Source organism: Heloderma suspectum, chromosome 4 (genome assembly GCF_057233095.1).
Source record: "Heloderma suspectum isolate Gila_16-S chromosome 4, 16-S_ref, whole genome shotgun sequence".
NCBI lineage: Eukaryota > Metazoa > Chordata > Lepidosauria > Squamata > Helodermatidae > Heloderma > Heloderma suspectum.
Window position 1 is genome coordinate 12,612,105 of NC_139461.1, and position 17,060 is coordinate 12,629,164.

The window sequence follows — 17,060 nt, forward strand, 5'->3', positions numbered from 1 at the left end:
AGAGTAAATATCCTCCAAAGGGTTATTTACATGGGATTACTTCTGTTCCCCCTGACGTATGCTCTGTAAGGTAGGTTAAACTAAAAGAGAATGATTTCCCAAGGCCACCCATTGGGCTGGGATTTGAACCCACGTCTTAATCCAAATCTAGGCTAGATAAAGACATTTCGTGCTGGAAATTATGTGTAGCAGTTCAACCTTTTATTCCTTGTATCTGTCGTTTGCAACCTATAGCTTAAGATATTCTGCTTTAGCCTAACTCTGATGAAGTGTTTAACAGCCTTTTAACATTGCATGTGCAAGACGGTAGGCTTGCTTATTATAGCAGTCACACACTGCTAAATGAACCAGATATTTAAAGGTTGGTGAATAAATTAAAAAATGCTATTTTCATTGCAAAAACTTGTATAGATTATTTCTGCTCCGTTGTTCAAAACATATTTCGTCTTTTTTCTTCGACTGACTTGACTTTTGGAAGGTCTTTCCCAGGCTTTTGTTGTGTAATTAAGTATCATAGTATGGGCATGATCCTTAGGAATTCAGGGAACATGCATCAACACATACATGATCTCTTATTTTCAAAATCCAATTGATTCTTTATTTCTCTGCCTTTCCCAAAGAAATAATAAAAAGTGAATTTTGTTCACTTCTGTTCCTGCTAGCAGAGGTGTATTGCATCCAGGCTGCCTTACTAACTTTCTGCATCTCTGTGCTTTTAAAGAGCTTTGGTAATTGGCCCCATTTGGGAAGCTTGGAGATGGAGCCAAGTACATTTAAGCCTTCCTCAAGCAGGAAACAGGAATTAATGTGCAGCGTTTCTCATCCTGTGGTTTAAATTTTCACTGTTAGGAAGAAAAGCGCAATAAACGACGGCTGTGGCATAGCTGCTGCTCCTGCGAGAATTAAAATGCAGGTTTTCCAATGTTGTCTTGGGGAAATGGTACTATCAATATTTATCTCAAAGCCATTTATATACAAGCAGAAAGCGGGTAGCTAGAAAGAGAGAGAAAAAACTTAAGAAGGCTTTTGGAAGGTTTAGTCACTATTTTGCAAGAGCATGTTGTGGGGACAAAGCGGGGGCGTGAGGAGAAGGAATGAAATAGCATCTGTATTAGTCAAAGTATACTCTTTCTTTTTCCCCCCTTCCTGGACTGCTTTCTTTGCCTTGACTAAGCATTCTTATTCCTAGGCTATTTGACTTGTAAGGCTCTTTAAACCCCCAATACAAAACCACATCTCTTTTCATTTTCTTAGAAACCTGATGTGAGGCTCTCCAGAGGGAGCATTGATCGAGAAGATGGGAGTCTCCAGGGTCCGGTAAGCACATATACCATATTTTCATCTATCGAGAGCAATGTTTGTTTAATTTTCTCAGTGGAAAATACTGTTAACATTCCAGTGATCACAGGAGATGAGTTTTGATTTGCTTGGGGTTTCCATGATTATTATATTTCTGTGAGAGACTTCAGGAGGCTCAGCTTCTCTGGGAACAGCAGTGGCAGGAAAATATTGTTCATGCAGCACTTTTGGGGCTGCTTCTTTTCATGCTGCTGCTTTTGAAACAGATGTGTTCTCCCCTTTCAAACAAAGCTCTAATTATTTTTAAAGCAGCTATGTGAGACGCAGCCAGGTCAGGGTGTGTGTGTGTGTGTTTTTAAGTTAGCTTTGAATTTATATCCCTGTCAACAGGAAGTGAAATTTTAAAATAACGCCTGCAGATGTTTAAGTAACTAGTGAGTATTCTCTAGAGTAGCGTGAATCTTCAGTAGTGCTTTGAGGGTGATGTTAAGTAAACTATCATCTATCAAAAGGCTGGATCCAAAATGTGCTGATGTACTTGCAAAACAAATCTGCAGCAAGGGTATAGTCTCACCCTGTAAACCTAACTCAAACAATAGAGATGTAATTGGATTGCTGGTCAGTATTTTGCACCTGGTGGTGACCAGCTATAGCCTCTCCACCCTGGTTAATTATTGTGTTTGGGGTTTTTTTTATTCACTTTTCTCATTACTTTGAGGTGCTGCTGCAGTATTCTTATGAACTCATTCATCACCTTGGATTTATAGGGGCAACAACTTTACTGCTTTCACAACAGAGATCAGAATATCATAATTGGATTATTTGCTACACAAGGCCAACCCAGATTTGTTTAAGTGCCATTTTAGCCCCTCGGCAGTATAAACTTGCTGACAGATTTAGGTTAGACAAGTTCACAAGGAAAACGTCTGTTATTGTACTGTGAGCATGCTACTCAAAAAGGAAAAAAACACACACCTATCTTTGAGGATCTAAGCAGTGGGACTTGGGTGACCTCCCCTGACTGCCATTCCTGAATCTTGAGGGAAGGTGAAAGCTCTCTCAGAGGCTTGGGACTGGAAACTGACACAGCTGTATCCAGGGATGGCTGCTTTTGCAGGAAGGGCAATATTCTAGCAGCAGGTGCTACTCTGAGAGTAGTGAGTAACTGCCCAGGTCCTCAATCAGAAACAGTTACATAGAGAGCTGATATGGTTGTTAATCACACTGCACTGAGATTACACCTCTGTGTTAAAAAATATGCACAAATGCATCAGCATTTGCAGGCTAATTGATGGGCTAACTAAACAGAAGCTGTGTGTTCAACCAAAAACAAGACACGGAGTGCTTCAAGACAGAGGGCTCTGGCGCCACCCATCAAAAGTCATTGTATAGCTGTTCTGTTATTTTCTCAGTGGATCTTTTGTGGAAAGGAAAAAAGTGGAAGAAGCCGTGGGGAAAAAACAGGAGGTTTACAAGTGGAAGACAACGTCATCTGGACCCCATGTAGAATTCCATGAATGAGGCAGGGCTGCTGCATGATAAAACCCACTGTCTTCCAAAGCCACACTCCCTTAGCGATGCTACATCTTGAACTTTTTAAAAGAGTATCCTGTCTAAAGACAATATGCAGCTGTTCTAGTCAAGCATGTCTGTACTAACAAGTATAGTTACAGGAACAGGTTAAACCGCTGCTCGCTGGGCCTGACAGAAATAATGGGGCATTATTGCCACTCCTTGAACCATCCCATGGTATTTATCAGGATGCATTCGTTCTTGCATCTACACACGCTCCTGGGCAGGGATGTTCTGTGAGTCCAGGGCATCAAGAACTGTAACTGTGCTCCTGGGGCAGGAAGCTGCTAATGGTGTCTTAGGGGAAGATAGAAAATGGGGCAATGACAGTGCAGGGAAGGAGGTCGGTCGGTGCTCCTCTTATCATAGACTCATAGAATAGTAGGGTTGAAAGGGGCCTACAACAAGGCCATCTTGCTCTGCAGTGGAGGCTGCCGCTTGTTTTGATGTAATGCACATATAGCCGAGGCGGTGATTTTCTTCCTTTGTGGGTCTCCAATTCATTTCTCAAAAATGGATTGCATGAGGCACGTCTCTTGTACTGTCTCAAGCCTAGACGTGTCCGGGCTTTAAGGTTTGCCAGTATAAGGGCCAAACTAGACATGATGCGGACAGCCATATCTGTTTGTTGGTATGTCTGCCCAGTTGGTGCGTAATGCAGAAAGTGAGTCTAATTTTACCTTCAAAGGGGGCATGTGGGTGAGGGAAGCGGAATCCTCCCCACTCCCTTTGCCTTACCTCCCTCTAATACACCACCCCAGGCATTCTTCTCTCAGTTCCCTGAATCGGGGCCATGCTGGAAGGGGAAAAAGAGTACGAGTCTGCTCCTTTCACCTTCATACCGCTTTGGATGTTAACATTGACCCCCACACACACTTTATATGTCAGCGGGGCAGACACTTGAACAATAAACGTGATGGTCACCATCATGTCTCCCTTGCTCTTCAGTTTCATACTTTTACCTTTTGGTTCTTAGTCTTTTAGAAGAAGCTTATTCTGGATATCTCCTCCTTTCCTTCAAGGCTGCACTAGAACAGCTAGCTAGAACGTGGTGGATAAAGCCAGTGCAATTCATTATTCTACATATATGCATCGGGGCAGCTGGGTTTGTAGATGCTTGTACTGTTTGCCTTACATGACAACCATCGGTGGGTTATTTAACCCATAGTGAAGCTTTGGTGTGTGTAGGGTGTGTGTGGCCACCATTTTGAATATGCAACCCCACTCAGGGATTGTTGTGTCATGCAAATCCATCGAGTGTGGGTTGTGTGAGGGTTAAACAGCCCATGGTCTGTTTTAGGGTTATGTGATGGTTGTTTCACTATCTCATAACCCGTGCTCGCCAGGTTCACACGATACGACAACCCCCAAGGAAGGGGCTGCACATGTCATGCTGTGACTTGGCCTTATTTTGCAAAGCAACCTCAAAATATAGATATCATTTTTAAAGTTCAAGCAACCCAACGTTCCTGCGTTTTCCTTTGGTGGATTTAAGATTGTACAGATGTGGGAAATCTGTCTTCTCTACCCCAGGTTGCTTTGTCTGCAGTAAAAAATCCCTGTTCCGATTTCTGTATAGCCTTGCCTGTATGAGCACTTCTAATTTTCAAAAGAAAACTTTCTCTCTGCAGATGCACTTTTCATAAAAGCACACAAGGCTTTTATAAATAAATGTTTTCTCAAGAACTGAACAGCCAAACAGCAGACATAAATGTCACATTTGTTATGCAGTGACTGAACAGACTTTTATCTGAATTGGCAGAGGGTTGTAGAAATATGATTAGATTTCAGTGCAGTTATAAACCCCTTCTAAATTAATAATCAAGGATTTTTGTTTCCATTTTATTGTGAAACAGAGCAATAATTACGATGAAAAATACGTTAAGCAATATGAGGAGACCAGAGGCAAGAGCTTTGCAAACTGCAGCTCAGTAGCCATGATTTATTTTAAAAAGGTATTTTTGGACTGAAGACAGAAGTTGTTATGAACATGCCATTTTGCCTGAGTAATGGTAGAAGTGACCTGACATATCACACAGATACAGAGCAAAATAGCATGAGATGAAAGGATTTGTTTTATTCTTTATGAGCATGATTTACACTGGTAGTTGTTTTCCCTTGAAATTTGAGAGGATGGGAGAGGAGAAATATGTTGGAAATTCTTGTGGTTGGATAAGCCTGATGCTTAAGGTTTGGGGGGGTTAGATGGAGGGTTTTCTTTGTTCATAAACATTGTGAGCAGATGAATTACTTTTTTTTCCTTTTGCAGGCTTCTAACCAGCATATTTATCAGCCTGTGGGTAAACCAGGTAAGCCATAAATAGACAGCTTTATAGTCGCAATGTAAACCCTCAATCTCTCCCCCTCTCTGTCTCATCCATTTTCAGAAAATGCAATAAATGCTGGGGTAGCAAAGAAGACTTAGGGAGCAATCCTATGGCCACTAGACACTGTCTAGAGTGCCATAGGATATACTCTTTTCTGGGAACCGACCTTGGAGCCTGTGCTCCAAGGTTGGTTCCTGGAAAACTGACTTCCCCCCACGTCTGTGCTGCCTCTGAGGCAGCGCAGAGAAGCCCTGTCCTCCGCGCTTGGAAGAGGAGCGCTGAGTGACTGAAAAGGCGCAGGGCTGGGGGCATTCTGGGGCGGGGAGAGCAGAGCTGCGTGTACGACACATCCAATTGTCATACATGCAGCTTCCTCTCCTGGTTGGCCCCCCTGCCGCCTGACAGCTGAAAACGGCTGTCTAGCAGAAAATAGCAGGGCAGGAGAGGGGCGAGGGAACGATCCTCCCCCCCCCCCCCCAGGCCTCTCCTGACTTGCTTTGGATAGGCGGTCACCTCCATGTTTGGAGGCGGCCGCCTATCTTGATAGGATTGCGCCCTTAGCCACATTTTTCAAGGCTCGGTAGCCAAGTGCTAGTCTGTCAGTAACTACTCAGGGGTAAAGTCATGTGTTTAAGGGTTCCCCTGCAACAACAGCTGGTTTGAGGCCTGTGGCCTAAACGTGTAAAGGAGCATTTAGCTCTTAACATTGAGATACCAAACCCTGTACTTGCTTTCAGATACGTGTATGCTGCACAATCCAGGGGGCATCTGTGCTCAATTTGAAAGCCTGGAGTTCAACAAAAGGGTTCTTGACTCCTAACCTTTGGTATTGTGTGGCTTGATTTGTTACTGCGGGGGTGGGTGCTGCTGAAGGTTGGGGAAAGCTAGCCTAGGTGGTTTTCTGCTACATTCCAGCTCTGTGTTTGAAAGAATGGTAGTTTCTTAATCATTACATGCAACGTATTTTGTTACTAGACCACTCGGCCCCACCAAAGAAACCACCTCGCCCAGGAGCTCCCAGCCACTTGGGCAGCCTCGCCAGCCTGAACAGCCCTGTGGACAGCTACAACGAAGGGGTTAAGGTATATCCTTAGTGCCACATTGAATGCTAGTTGCTCATTACTCATCAAGGTGCTGGTTGAGTCGAACTGTTGCTGTTACTAATATAAAAGCAGATGAAAGCCTACCATAACCACGGATGGGTGGATGGATCAGTCTATTTCTGTTCCATGTCAGTTTCGCATGTGTTCATTCATACATCTGTTCTGTCCCATTTCCACATACATTTATGGACTTATAAAAATACACACATGGAGATGCATATTATTTCTGTACTCCTTTTACCCTAAGACATGTATTTTAACTTAAAATACACACACCCATATGCATCTGAGTATATTTTTTGAGCCAAGAACAGCACTGCAAAATTTGGGAAAGTGTGCATACCGAAGGATAACTGCATTCCGATCCACATATCCAGGAAGTGTTAATCAAATTGGTTTGTCTAAAAATACAGACCAGATGAAATCCTTCAGTAACCCTAACCCAAACCCCTCTTGTCCAATCAGAGTGAGTGTGTTTAAAGCCATTTAGCCTCACCCAGAGTTCATGACACCCAAAGGAAGGAAATATTTCTCTGCACCATATCCAGTCACCTTAGATTTCTCCTCCTCCAGGGTGACAGAGCTCCAGTCACAACTGAATGTATAGGAGAAAGCTATGGGATCTGTCTGCAAGCCAAGAGTCAAAACTGCAACTCTCAGAATGAGGCTAGGTGCCCAAAGCCTTTGGCCAGCATACTTCTCACAACTGATGTGGAATAAGAGAACATGTGCATATTATGGTGGAACATGGATGTTGCCTCTCAATTATGCGAATTGCAGCACAGAACGATATCATGCCTGGTGACTGATGCATATTTGGTACACTTAAGAATAACATCGCTATACATCTCAGTAGTTCAATCCCGGGGGCCAAACATGGCCTGGTAGGGGGGCCAAACTGGGCCCTCTGGGGTTCCCGAGATGGCAGTGGCCCTTTCCCCATGTCACTAGATGGTTCCCTTCCCTGTGTCACTCATTTGGTGCTTTCCTAGCTTTTGCATGTTTCCCCCCGCCCCTTCTAAAAGCTTGAAATGCCTCTCCTAAGGCGAGTGGCAGTTAATTGCTTTAAGCTCAGATATGTTGGCATTTTGGCCATGCCCCCTTCTTTCTCCCCACCCCCCTTGCCTTCAGCCCTACCCACCACTGGAATATGACTTGGAAATTCAAGTCGGCCCTCTGACTGAATGGGTTTCTGCACCCCTGCTGCAGTTGTACCTTGCTGTGTGCTTTTTGGTAGTGTTACAGTGACTTAAGGAGGAAACAGGTGGTTGTCACTATACGACTTCTCCCCTGGCACTTCTAACCACCTGAAGAGTTGCTTGCCTGTAAATTCTGTCCCTGTGGTGAGCTGAGCATTACTCTCCTGTCGCTGCTTAGGCATACTGGGAAGCAAGTACAGCAAAGCTTCCTTTGTGGCTACTCTCAGTTTTAAAGCAGCATCAGTATAGTAATGCACTATCTGCTTCCAGCATTAATGTCATTTCTAAGGAATGGCTTCGCTGTCACACATTACAAAGGAAATTATCCCTTGCCTGGTTGTCCTCCAGTCTTCTCAGAAGTATGTTTTTGGGTGGAATTTGAGTAAAGCAATCAACAGTTCAGTTTCCATCAGCAACGGTTTGGTTGATTATAGAGTAGCCATTATGTGCTCTGTGTAGGAAAGTCAGATTATTCAATGAGTTTGGTGGCAATAAAATGCCTCATTAATTGAGAAATGAGTCATTCCATTTGATGGTACCAAGTAGGGGTTGGAATCCTGTGGTCCATGTGCCACACACAGCCTGCTTACTCTGTTTAAGTCACCACTGGAAAAACTAAGAACAAACACACCCCATAGTGGCAGTGCATTGCCTCAGTCCCCCAAGACTGCTTTTCCTGTATTCCTACCCCTTACAGCATGTGATGTAATGTTGCTGAATGGTGCTGTTCCGCTATGAACAAGGATGCCATCTGCCACTGATGAGTGGGGTTAGATGCTGTCGGGCTTCTAAAGGGTTTCCCAGGGGTAGCAGCAAACATGCTGCTTGGTTTCCCCCTCCTCTCTACCCCCAACTTCGCTTGAGCTAAGAATTTTCCATCACCATATAAAACAACTATATATAGGCCTTTTGCACTGTATGTTTTTTCTTGCATCAGCCCTTTAATGCAGGGACTCGTTCCCTTATCCCCGACATTTCCCTTTTGTGGGACTTTCAACATGGCTGCAAGCTCATGTTGTCCTGGTTATTGCCATTTCTGTGATATTCTGGGACTGAAAATCAACACTGCCGGTGCCGTCTGACTTTTTATCTTAGCTACACTTAAGAAAACCCTTGTGTTTTTATTTCTTGGTCTTTGGAAGTGCTACTCCAACTGCCTGAACACTTGCCTTCTTAAAGGAGAAAACTCCAGCCCTTACATGCTGGAACATGAATGTGCAAAAGGCCCCTAGCCAAGATCCCAGGAGCCACTTCGGGCACATACGAGGGCTTAGGCATGCCCAGTGGATTTTGGCCTTTATTTTCTAACAGCACGCCCCTGTGCTATACCACAAGTGGCTTTTGGAAGTCTTCTCAGCTTCAAAAGTGGTTTGTTATGCAGTGTGGAAAGCTACTGTTTGAGAAACACAAGCCCCCAGTCCCCCTGGGTGGTGCAGGAGTAGCTGTGTGGCTCTTTGGATCTTGGCAACTGTAGCAAAGGCAGCAAGCCTCTGTGTGGCAATCCACTTTTAACCCTGCAGGCTCTGCCCAGCAGCAATGGGAACTGGCTTGCTTTTGTTTTAAATTGCTTGACAGCTGAGGCACAAATTAGATGTGTACTTGCTAATAAGCTGAAGATTCTGGGTCTGTTCCCAGCAGGGATAGTTTTCACTGGGAGCGGCCAAATGGGGTAACATTCCCACTTTTCAGTGGGCTGTTCCTGGTGCTCTTCTCTTTCCACCATCGCAGAACAGTTTTGTGACATGCAGGCTTTATTTCAACACTGCCCGAACTGAGGGTCACTACGCTCCTCAGCAGGGTTATTTGCGTGCAGGTTTTTCGTTTGTCTCATCACAAAAGCTGAGGATAGATACAGCTTTTCTTCTTCTGTTACACTGAAACAACTTAAAATGCAGTTCCGCTTGATTGTCAAATTTGGCTTAAACCTGGTCTTTTGAATCCAGTTCAAATTTATTTTTTTATTTTATTTATTATTAAATTTATTAATCGCCCATCTGGCTGGTCACCCAGCCACTCTGGGCGATATACAACATACAATAAAACAGTTTAAAACAATAAAATTCTACAATAAAAACATTTCCTAAAATACCCTAACCCACCCCAAATGCCTGCCTGAACAACCACGTTTTTAATGCATGACGGAAGCTCATTAAAGAGGGGGCATGACGGAGTTCCCTAGGGAGGGAGTTCCACAGAGTGGGGGCCACCACAGAAAAGGCCCTCTCCCTCGTCCCCACCAGTCTAGCTGTCCTGGCTGATGGGACAGACAGAAGGCCATCCGAGGCTGATCTTGTTAAGCGGCCTATCTGGTGCTGCTGGAGGCGCTCCTTAAGATAGGCTGGGCCGGAACCATATAGGGTTTTAAAGGTCAAAACCAACACCTTGAATTTGGCCCGGAAAACAACTGGTAGCCAGTGCAACTCCTTCAGCACTGGAGTGATGTGATCTCGCCGGCGGCTGCCTTTAATCAGGCGAGCCACCGCGTTCTGTACCAGCTGCAGTTTCCGAACCGTCTTCAAGGGTAACCCCACGTAGAGGAGACCAGGGCATGTACTACCGATGGGAGCAGATGGTCGGGAAGGAAGGGGCGCAGCCGCCGTATCAGATGGAGTTGATACAGCGCTGTCTGGCTCACAGCTGACACCTGAGCCTCTATGGACAGCTGGGAGTCCAAAATGACCCCCAGGCTGCGGACCTGGTCTTTCAAGGGTAGCCTTACCCCATTCAACACCAGGTCAACATCCCGCAGCCTCCTCTTGTCTCCCACCAAAAGTTCCTCGGTCTTGTCAGGGTTCAGCTTCAGCTTATTCCTCACCATCCAGCCACTCACCGTCTCCAGACATTTGGACAGGGATTCTACGGCCAACCTTGGTGAAGATTTGAACGAGAGGTAGAGCTGCGTGTCATCTGCATATTGATGACACGGCATCCCAAACCTCCTGATGATAGCCCCCAGCGGCATCACATAGATGTTAAATAGCATCGGGGAGAGGATGGAACCCTGTGGCACCCCACAAGTAAGTGGCCACGGGTCCGAAACCTCCTCTCCCAGTGCTACCTTCTGGTACCTGCCGGAGAGGAAGGACCGGAACCACCGCAATACGGTGTCCCCAATGCCCAACCCCTCCAGGCGGTCCAGGAGGATACCATGGTCAACGGTATCAAAAGCCGCTGAGAGGTCGAGGAGAACAAGGAAGGAGCATTCACCCCTATCCAGAGCCCTCCTCATATCATCTACCAAGGTGACCAAGGCCGTTTCTGTCCCATGCCCAGGCCTGAAGCCCGACTGAAATGGGTCTAGATAATCAGTTTCTTCCAAGTGTACCTTCAACTGCACCGCCACCACCCGCTCAATCACCTTGCCCCAAAATGGCAGATTTGAGACTGGGCGAAAGTTGTTCAGAACTTGAGGATCCAAGGAGGGCTTCTTTAAGAGCGGTCTTATCACTGCCTCCTTGAGGTCTGATGGCATCACTTCCTCCTCAAGGGAGGCGTTCACCACCGCCTTGATCCCCTCACCTAGTCTCTCTCTGCAGCCCATAATGAGCCAAGATGGGCAAGGATCAAGTAAGCAGGTGGTCGGCCGTACAGATGAAAGCACCTTGTCCACTTCATCAGGAGGAAGAAGCTGGAACCGATCCCACAAAACCGGTTTGCAACAGGCCGCCTCTTGCTCACTAACTGTATCCACAGCGTGCAGAGTAGCACACCTAATCGGATCAATTTTATCTGTAAAGTGCCTTGCCAAGGCCTCACAGGAAGCCTTAGAATGCTCCAGTGGTTCCGGAGCCACAGGACCGACCAGGCTCCAGACCACTTGGAACAGCCTCCTGGGACAGCACTCTGCAGACGCGATGGAGGCAGCATAATATTCCTTTTTTGCTGCCTTCACCGCCATGTGATAGGCTGAAGATACAGCTCTAGCCCGTGTCTGATCGTCTTTGGAGCGAGACTTCCGCCACCGGCGCTCTAGCCGTCTCACCTCCTGTTTCAGAGCTCGTAACCGCGGATTGAACCATGGTGCAGTCTGAGCCCTGTTCAGGGGGAGAGGGCGTTTTGGAGCCACCTGATCTAATGCCCCAGTGATTGCGGCATTCCAGGCACCCACCAGGGTCTCGACCGAGTGGCCGTTGGCGTGCCCCAGAGAATCCCCAAGCGCGTTCAGGAATCCATAAGACGCCTGGGGCGGACCATTTTAATGGGTCCTCCACCCCTGCGGAGGGGTTGTGGAACCGAGAAGTCCAACGTCACCAGATAGTGATCTGACCATGACAAGGGGGTGGTGGATATACCCCCGACTTCCAGATCACTCCCCGCTTCTCCAGAAACAAACACAAGGTCTAGTGCATGACCGGCTACATGGGTGGGCCCAGTTAGAATATGGTGCAGCTCCCAGGAGGCCATGGTCTCCATGAAGTCCCCAGGTGCTCCTGTGAAGATGGCCTCTGAATGTACGTTGAAGTCCCCCAACACCAATAAGTTAGGGGACTGTACATGCACATCAGAGACCACCTCAAGCACCTCGGCCAGGGAGTCAGTCGTGCAGCGGGGTGGACGGTACACGAGCAGAATCCCCAGACTGCCCTTCGGGCCCAACCTCCAGTACATGCACTCAGCAACCTTGGTCTCCCAGAGAGGGGGTCTGGTGAAGACCAAGGACTCTCGGTAGATAACAGCCACTCCCCCTCCCCGATCCCCAGCCCTCGGCTGCTGTGCACACGAAAATCCGGCTGGACACATGGCTACAAGGGTTGGAGCAGCAGCCTTGGCCAGCCAGGTCTCCGTAATACATGCCAGGTCTGCACCCTCATCCAGGATCATGTCATGGATGAGGGAGGTTTTCTGGTAACAGACCTGGCATTGCAGAGCAGCAAACGAAGGCCAGAAGATGGGGTCACGCCTCCCCCAGCCATCCTTTGGCTCTGGACAGGCCCGGAGCAGGGGACAGATACTACACATCTCTCCCTCGTTCCCCTTACCTGGCATGGCCTGCCCCTAGCGCTCTGCCAGTGCCTGCCGCCCAGCCTCGGTATCTTCTGGCCCCCAACACTCCCCCCACTGCCTCCATCAGGTGGACACATGCCTCGCTTCCGCCTATCCGGCAGGCTACCCACCCCTAAAACCACAACAAAATCCCCCAGAAAAACACCCCCCCCCAAAAAAAACAATTAAAATCCCCTTAAAAATAATGCCAGGCCGGAGTCCACAGGGAAGGCCTGGTGGTGGTGGTGGCGGCGGCGGCAGCAGCAGCAGGCCCAGCAGCAGCAGGCGCGCCTCTTCCCCGGTGGTAGTGGTGGCTTCTCCTGCAGGCCCTGGCTTGGAAATAACAAGTTCTTAGCTGTGCTTCTGAAAAATGTACTCTAGCCTTGGCAAATCTTCTGGCACAGGATACAACCACAGAAAATGTGTCCTTTCTTTAGACTTACGGCACACATCAGCATGTATTGCTTGACTTTTACATTGGGTTGTGTTAAATGTGCATAATTGAGATAATGAGTAGTGCCCCCCCCGCCCCCGCCCAAATAGTGTAGTAAATGTATATCTGTGCATATCTGCTCAAGAGACCATTGATTCACATTCCAGCAACTTGCTAAGAGGAAAAGGGGGGACTTGGACCATAAGTAAACTATGTGTAGGCTACAACAAAGCTATGGAAAATATAATCGACTCTTTAAGGGCACAGTCCTATGCATGTTTAGACAGAAAAGGTCCTACAGTTCCCAGCATGCCCCAGCCAGCACGTGGAGAGCACCAGGTTTGGGAAGGCTGATCCAGGACAACTAAATGTGACCTCCGTATTCAGAGGCATTGCACCTCTGCTGCTTGCCGTCTCCCTGAGGCGAGGAGCGTGGGGTGGCTTTTGTCACTGTGTGCTGCTTGTGAGCTTCCCATGGGCATCAGGCCAGCCATTATGACCGACCAGTGGCCCGCTCCAGCGAGATATGCTCTGATACATTTCAAGGTCAGTTGGAATTATTCTTCCCAGTTTATTTTCTCAGGAAAATAAGTTTCTGAATAGAGTGCCCTAGCCTTTCCCAAGAGTTCTGTTCTCATTTGGTGATGAAAATGGAGATTCTCATTAAGCAAAATCTATTTTAGAGCTCCAGGGGGAGGACTTGAAGGGAAGGCCCAGTTTATTCCCATCTGTGGAATTCACAATCAAGCCATCCATGGCAAGAGGTCTGGCAAAAATGGATGCAGTGCCCTTTCCTGCTCTCTAAATGTTATGAGGTTGTCTTGGTGTTTAGAAGCTAGCATAAGTGGACACAACTGGCTGAGTTACAGGAAGACTGTTTTGTTATAAACAGTGCCAGAGTCTTTCAAGCTGCCAAGCCTCAGAAATTTTTGTTTAGTTTTGAAGGATGATTGGCTAATCTCAAGGTTTTGATCCACAATTCCTGTATAAGCATTTCAAAAAATGGGCGGTGCGGATGAGGGGAAAGCAGACACATTGCCCCTTAAATTGGAATAGGGAAAAGGGTGCAATGTGACTTCCAGAACTCTAGATTTACATGGTTCTGCTTTCTCATCTGCTGGTGTCTGAGAGACAGTGGCTTCTTTTGGAGGAGGTGAAATAGTGTGTCGTTGTCCCTCACTGTCTTCATCCTGGAGTGGATTTTCCTGGCCCTCCCTCAGGAAACTGCAGAACCTTGTGTTTCAATATAACGTGGCTATGTCAGAACCTGCCAAGCTAAACAGAAGCTTTTCCTGAGATTTTTAGGTCATACAAAAGCAATCAGTATTAGACTGAATGCAGAAATTCCCTTTTCTGAAAACACAAATAGAAATTACAAGACTTGAGCTTGTTAATCTGGAAGAATATGGAGCTGGATGCATTTTTTTAATTTTATTTTTAAAAACAGTTATTTGCCAAGGGGAAATCGGCCAAGCATTGCACAGATAACCCTGGCTGTTTAGTTTGTGGTGGAGTAGTGTTGGTATTGGCTTCAGAAATGTCAGAGAAACATAAAAAATGAGCATCCAGGGAGGCAGATGAACCCTTATGCCAGGGTTCTGGAATTTCAGCACAGGAATCGAGTGGGCTGTTTGTAATTGGCCTCCAAACCATCCTTCAGCATAGCATTTGGCCAAGGGCTTGACCAAAGATCTTTACAAACAGGAGCAGGGCAATTAGATGACTAAATAATTCCTTCTACTGAGCATTTCCCCCCTCTCATAAACATAACTTAAAGAAAGACTGAAATTTCCTCTGCTTCAGCTCTTGTGCAGAGAATTTGGTGTCTGAGGCTCTTCTGCTATTTCCATGTTTGAGAGAGCCCCTTAATGCTGTTAATTTCTTTGCTTCTTGCCAGACTGGTTTGCCCCTGTTGCTGTTTGCATGCTCTCTTGTCAGGGGTGCATGGCAGATAACCTTTCCGCCCAGGGCTGAGCACAGATATCCCATTTCTGCAAAAGGCGGGGGAAACAACTAATACGGCCGAGCCAAAGGGGGTCTGGATTCACTTTGGGGGAGGGGCTTTTAAACAGGTCTCTCTTACTGTTGCTCATAGTTTGGATTTTTTCCCCGCCTTGCTGCATTTTATTAACATTGTGTTTTTGTTTTTTCTTTTTCCTTCTGGTAAATTTCTTTAACCACCCTTCAAACTCTGCTCGACACTAGCCATGGCGGGTAAGCACTCTGGATGTGCGTGTGTGGCTGCGTGAATGACAGACCGTATGGGTACCATCTCGCTTTTCGCAAATGTCCTTGCATGTGCTCTTGTCGCAGCTAAAATCATTCACACCCAAAACAATCAGGAACAGCTCCAGTTCTGGACCCTTAGAAATGAATGTGTTCTCTTCATAGCAAGACAGGGAGGAGGAACGGGCGGTTGTCATGTCCATGGTATCATGTGGCTAGTGCCACAGCAGCTGTCTCCCCAGGACAGTGACATGGGAGTGCTCAGCGCAGCTGTGGACATCTTAACAGAGGCACGGTGTGGGCCAAGATGTCTGCACATCCAAAGGAGGCTCAAAGGAGTGCTGTGAATGGGCTTTGAGCACTCTCTTCAGTGTATGTATGTCGCCTGATATGCCGCAGGCATCCAGCTGGTTGCTCTGTTGCTGTCATTTCCTCCTCCTGCTGGGGAACGTAGCACCCCATGGCCAGTTCCTTGAGTACAGGAGGAGGTTGCAGCTGTGAGGCACTTCCTTTCCAAACAGCAAGAGTGGGATCTGGTAGCCTTCCTGCTGGCAGTAGCAAGGAGGCCAGCCAGCCTCTTTTCCATTCGCTCCCTCCTTCCATCACGTACAGGTGTCATCTGCCCTCTTGCTACTGCTGTCTCCTGGTGCCGCATCTGGGAAATGGTGCCCAGTAGCTCTGTGGCACAATGTCCTCCCATCTCAGAGAACTGGCTGCAAGTTGCATGGTTCCCTGGAAGTGGGAGGTGCAATGACAGAGTGGCTGGCCAGTGTTTGCAGCATAACAGCATTTGGTTCTGCTGCTGTGCTGCAGACCCAAGGACATCATAAAGTGAGCTCCAATACCGCTCACAGCACTTTGGGCCTCTCTCGGATGCCTGTCTGTCTTGGCCTTAATGACGCTCACACAGCATCTCCCACAGCAAAGTCTGACGCCGCTCTTAGACTCCCTAAAGATGCACATCTTTTCATTTCTGCCACTGACCAAGCCCTCACAGAAGGCCTGAGCAATATATGAAGCTGTCTACACGAAAGACATCAGGCTCTTTGCCCATCTAGTCCAGGGGTGGGCAACATGTGGCCTGCAGGTGCATGTGGCCTTCGCTGCCCTCAAACCGGGGGTGGGGAGATGGTTTTTTTTTTTTAGAGGGTTGTGTCTGTAATGGCTATGGAATGCCCAAAGGGTCAAATTTAACATGGAAACAAGTTTCCACATTAAATTTCACCCTTTGGGCACTCCATAGCAATTACAAATGCCATTTTTAAAATGGCCCCCGGAGCTTCTGCCATTGCCCATCCCTGATCTAGCTTAATACTTGCTAGTTGCCTGGCAGTGGCTGTCTAAGCCCTACTGCTAAAGAGCTTAAGGAGGGAAATGCCAAGAGGGATTCACCTGGGGACCTTCTACCTTCCAATAATATGCTCTTCTCAGACTGATCTAGGGGTCTTAGGCAAGTGTTGGTCCTCAGTGGGGTGATCCTTTCCTCCCAAAGACTGGCACACCACTTGGGCTACGGTCTGCTGTTGGTTTGGGGGGGAAATGCTAGGGCAAAGGGTAATGTCAATGGGAGAACATCCACATTCTACACCCCCCCCCACACACGCACATTTGAATTTGTTTATCATGTTGCCATCACCACCTCTCAGCTGTCTTCTTCCATCCTGCACAGCCTTAGATGGCCCTGGGTGTTACAAGGGAGAAGGCAAGTTCCCTTTCTGAATGCTGTGATGCTATGAATTTTATCACATTTGCTAGCTATATGTTGGTGGGGAATCTGGCTTGAGTTAAAGGTAAATTTGGTATTGCCCCTTTTTATCTGTGGAGAAAGGGATGTAAAATAAATTGGAGTCATTTTAAAATTAGCCCCTTCATTGTATTAACACAGAATCCTTATGTATTTCAGAATAGCCAACGCGAG

The 17,060-nt window shown here is 47.0% G+C and overlaps 1 protein-coding gene across 36 annotated transcripts in view; it reads left to right on the forward strand.

Annotated features, from left to right (window-relative positions):
• PTK2 (protein tyrosine kinase 2) overlaps positions 1-17,060 on the forward strand; it is a 332,755-nt gene that overhangs the window by 307,199 nt on the left and 8,496 nt on the right. For all 36 annotated transcript variants that reach the window (XM_084848676.1, XM_084848672.1, XM_084848681.1 and 33 more), the window contains 3 exons: positions 1,255-1,317; positions 5,141-5,180; positions 6,174-6,280. In XM_084848676.1, the coding sequence (XP_084704802.1) occupies positions 1,255-1,317; positions 5,141-5,180; positions 6,174-6,280 (210 nt within the window). The remainder of the gene's footprint in view (positions 1-1,254; positions 1,318-5,140; positions 5,181-6,173; positions 6,281-17,060) is intronic.